The sequence below is a fragment of the Lonchura striata genome, chromosome 3 (genome assembly GCF_046129695.1).
Source record: "Lonchura striata isolate bLonStr1 chromosome 3, bLonStr1.mat, whole genome shotgun sequence".
In the NCBI taxonomy this organism is placed as follows: Eukaryota; Metazoa; Chordata; class Aves; order Passeriformes; family Estrildidae; genus Lonchura; species Lonchura striata.
In genome coordinates, this window is record NC_134605.1 from 47,608,255 (window position 1) to 47,612,988 (window position 4,734).

The window sequence follows — 4,734 nt, forward strand, 5'->3', positions numbered from 1 at the left end:
CTAGAGAGAGCTCATACGTCTAGGCAAAACATAGCCACTTGCGGAAGGTAAATAACAGATGCTGTATTTCCTTCTTACTTAACTACTACTGCATCTGCCGCCTCCGCATCCGTGGAGCCCGACAGCTCCCGGCAGGGTGAGGGAGCAGTGGGCAGCGGCAGGGCGGTGCCGCTGACCCGCAGCGCTCCCCGGACACCGGCACCATGCCCTGCCAGGCTGCCAGCCCGCAGCAGAGGCACGGCCGGCCATCGCCCCGCACGGGTCCCTCCCACAGCCCCGGGCTCCGGCTCCGAGCCCTCTCCCTGCCGGGCCGGGCACAGCGCGGGGCCGCCCCGCGGCGCCGCCCCGCCCCGCCCCGCCCGGCTGCGGCGCGCAGCGCGCAGGCGCGAGGCCGCCTCTTCGCCGCGCGCACCGGCGGAAGGCGCCCCGAGCGCGGCCGCGCGCGCCCCGCCTGCCGGGAGCGCCCGCTCCCGCGTGTTCCGCTCCCGCGTGTTCCGCTCCCGCGTGTTCCGCTCCCGCGTTCCCCGCACCCCCTGCGGGAGGGATGGCGGGGGCGAGCGCGGCCCTGCTTGCGGGGCTGCTGGGGAGGCTGGCGCTGGTGCTGTACGGGCTGTACCAGGACCGCACCATGCGGGTGCGCTACACCGACGTCGACTACCGGGTGTTCACGGACGCGGCGCGGCTGGTGACCGAGGGGCGCTCGCCCTACCGGCGGGCCACCTACCGCTACACGCCGCTGCTGGCCTGGCTGCTCACGCCCAACGTGTTCCTCGCCGAGGCCTTCGGGAAGCTGCTCTTCGTGGCCGGGGACCTGGCGGCTGCTGGCGTCGCTTACCGAGCCCTGCGGCGCCGGGGGGTCGCCGCCGGCCGCGCCTGTGGGTGCTGCGCCGCCGCCTGGCTCCTCAACCCGCTGCCCATGGCCGTGTCCAGCCGGGGCAACGCGGAGGCGCTGGTGGCGCTGCTGGTGCTCGCCACCCTGCACTGGGTGGAGGCGGGCAGCGTGGGCAAGGCCGCCGTGTGCTACGGGCTGGCCGTGCACATGAAAATCTACCCCCTGAGCTACGCGCTGCCCATAGCGCTCCGCCTGCGCGCCCGGCCGGGCCGCGGGGAAGCGGCGCTGCGTGCGCGGGGTGACAGAGCGGCGAAGGTCGCGTCCGTGGCGCGCCTCTGGCACCTTCTTGTAGAGATGCTGAGCCGCGACGTGCTACTCTTCGGAACAGTTGCCGGATCAGTGCTGGCTGCCTTGACTGTGGCATTTTATCACCTCTATGGCTGGGAGTTTTTGGAGCACGCCTACCTCTATCACCTGACTAGGAGGGATATCCGCCATAATTTCTCTCCCTATTTCTACATGTTGTACTTGACCGCAGAGAGCAAATGGAGTTTTGCCCTTGGGCTCGCAGCTTTCCTGCCCCAGCTGCTTTTGCTCCTGGTTGTTTCCATAGCGTTCTACAGAGACCTTGCCTTCAGTTGTTTCCTACACACCGCTATTTTTGTGACTTTTAACAAAGTGTGCACATCCCAGTACTTTGTCTGGTATCTCTGCCTTTTGCCCATTGTAATGCCTAGTATTAAGATGTCCTGGCATAGGGGTGTGCTGCTTCTCTTTCTGTGGTTCATCGGACAAGGCCTGTGGCTTACTCCTGCATTCTTTCTGGAGTTCAAAGGATATAACACTTATTTATTTATATGGTTAGCAGGCTTGCTTTTCCTTTTAATTAATAGCTTCATAATTGTTCAGATTATTACACATTATCAAAAAGAAGCACAAGTTGCAAAAAAACTGAAGCAACGGTAATAAACAGACCAAAATCCAGAAACAGACCTACTGTCTTTGGTAATGTGGTAGCATATCACCAGCACTTCATCTAACGAAAATGCCTGTGAGTTGTTCTAAAGTACATTGTGTGTAGATGTTACTGTTTCAAGGCCATGAGAGCACTGACTAGCCTCAGTTACCCTGAGCAGCCCTAGTCCTGCCCTGAGCAGTGTCAGCAGGTGTACCTCTCTCCTGTGTGAGTCTTGAAACTGCATTGCAGCCCTCTCTGCAGCACTGCCTACAGCTCTGTCCTCCCGCTCCTGACTAGAATCCCTGGAAGTATACTGGACCAGTTCACTCCTTAACCATCTCTGGGGCTCTGGTGAATGAGCTCTACCCATCTGCACTGACTGTCACCTGCTGCCTCCAGAGACAGCGGGGCTGTGCCCTGCTCTTTGACCCGTGTGCTGGGGCCACTCTCAATTCCTGCTCATATTCCCTTATGGAGTAGCCCTGGCACCTTTTTTCTTAGCCTGTTGAGGACCTTAACCTTTATTTAGAATAACACAGAAGATCATACTGGTGGAATTTGGTTTTAAAATTAGAGTTTGACAGTTTGGTACATTCCTGTCAGGTTCCAGAAAAGAGGCCACTGTCTTAAATTTCAGTTAAGATATGGTTATTGTGGGTGTTAACAGTAGCAAATGCATAATTAAAGTAAACTTAGAATGGCACCTGTGTCCCAAAAGCACTTGAGTTTATACCAAAACAGTAATGGGAAATGTTTCTCAGTGATTCTGTTTCTCTGCTATTAAAAATAAATGAAAAGAAATAAAAGGAGTTGAGGATATTGAGCAGTTGCCAGAAGAAAAGGGAAGTTTTGAAATAGGAAGCTCTACAACTTGTCAAAACACATTTATTCCCATAGGAGACACAGGAAGATTTGGAATTGAGTGACAGGTGATAGTGATAGAACAGAGCCATTTTGGAATGGCTCTAGAACATCCCATAAGAGGTCTGATATACCAACTTTTGATAGAGGTGGAAACTGACAATGTATTTTAATAAAATCTAGTTTAAATAGGCATATGCCAAATAGAAGAATTTTCATATTTGCCTCACCATTTAGTTACAGCCAATGTGAAATTGAAACCCCTGCCATGCTGCCTCTGAACCCTGGTGGTCTGCCAAGGCAGCTCTCTTTCAGCTACCTCATTTACAGCATTTCCTTTCTTGGTTGTAGTGCTATAATTTTCCTCTGATTTCCATGGTCAGAGTATTGAGGGGTGTTTCTGCTCCCCCACTGCAGAGCTTTTTTCTGCCATCTGCCTTCTCACTTGCCTTCAAGCTGTGAAAATCTTGGCAGCCTCTTTGTAAATCCAGAAATTGGGCAAGGCAAAGGATATTCTTTTGACTGTCTTGGATTTTTGGGGCAGACATGGCACTGATTTCCTTCTTTGTCTGGGATGAAGTTGTATAGCACCAGCCTGTCTACATCTTCCACTAGAGGTGTATCAGTCAAACATAAGTATAAGCCACTTGCACACAGTTTTATATTAATCAGCAAGACATTTTGTGTGTGCTCCAAGTGTGTGAAGCAAAATCATCCCATGTGGCTTTATTCTCCAAGGCAGAGTTGGATATACCCAGCTTCAGCAGAAGACTGAAGAGGCTCTTCTGTGCAATACTTCTGCTCACCCCATCCTGATGTCCAGGCAATGGCTCATTTTCCTTTTCAGCTGATCTTCCATTATCTGTGACATATCCTTCTGCTGCAAAAAGCATGTTGTCTCCCCACAAGAGCAATGTTCTGTATTGCTTTAACAGAACTACTTAGGCTATTTGCAGACATTTCCATACCTCTTTTTCCCTTCCTGTTGGCAAAGAAAGTGAATGCAGACCAAAAAGCATTTCTAACCTCAAAAACCTTATACAAAAACCAGCATTTTAAATTCCTGTATTCATGACAAAATTGTAATTTTTTTAGGTAAGAAGTAATTTCCTTATGAAAAATACATTCTTGACTTGTTAATAGCTACATAATTTTGAGAAGGCAAATTTTTCAGCAATTCTACATCATTTTTCAGAATACAAATTCTGAAGCAGCAACAGGAGCTGAAGGGTGTCTTCCCTTTGCAGGTCAGTATCAGTCCTGCAGTGATGATTTGAGAAAGCCATGCATAAACATGTTATAAAAAGGCTTTTAAAAAAGCCTAGATTTACAGTCATCATTTTAATAATCCAGGATGGGTCCCTCTTTTTGCAGTTGTTTTCTAAATCACCCAAATGTGTTTGTGATTCAGAAGTAATTCCAGTGACTCATAAAAAGCTGGATAAGAGAAATAAACTGAAGGAGACAAACAAAAAGATATGTGAGAGTTTAGGTCTTGCAAATTGCTTTAAAGAAACTATTCCATAGTTTAATGGAATTGAATTCCTTTATTCATAAAAAAAAAAAAAAACAGGGTTAAAAGAATTTAATGGAGTACCAAATATGTTACAGTTCTTGAACAAGTTATGGTGAATAGTTATAATGCCCTTAAAATTTACCAAATTCATTTCCTATTGAACATTTATTGCTTTTGATGCTGTTCAGATTATTTTGCTTGATAGCCTTGTGTCCATTTATTCTCTGATAAGTAGGAACTGAGGTTTATGAATGTTAATGTTCCTTCCTTACCATGGGTTGCAAAACTGTAATGCCAATTGCTTTGCTTTTAAAAGGTTGAAATATCCATTGAAGTGTGTCTCATCTGCAGATTTTTTTTTCACATTGCACTGAAAGCAGCCCTTAAGGACAAAGTACAAGAGGTCAAAGAGGGAAAAGAAGAATCAAGAAAAGTCTTGATTCTTTGTCTTGATTTTTACACTGTAGCCTATTGTCCAAAGATTCATTACTGGATTCTCAGGTGACTTCAGGCAAAGCTCAGCATTTAACAATGATTCGCTTCAAAGTCTATATATGCAATTATTAA

At 48.6% G+C, this 4,734-nt stretch overlaps 1 protein-coding gene across 1 annotated transcript; it reads left to right on the plus strand.

The window, feature by feature from the left end:
* The first annotated feature begins 430 nt into the window (after positions 1-430).
* PIGM (phosphatidylinositol glycan anchor biosynthesis class M) lies at positions 431-1,820 on the plus strand. Its single transcript, XM_021527195.2, has one exon. The coding sequence runs from the start codon at positions 545-547 to the stop codon at positions 1,796-1,798; it is 1,254 nt and encodes a 417-aa protein (XP_021382870.1). The 5' UTR covers positions 431-544; the 3' UTR covers positions 1,799-1,820.
* Positions 1,821-4,734: the final 2,914 nt, after the last annotated feature.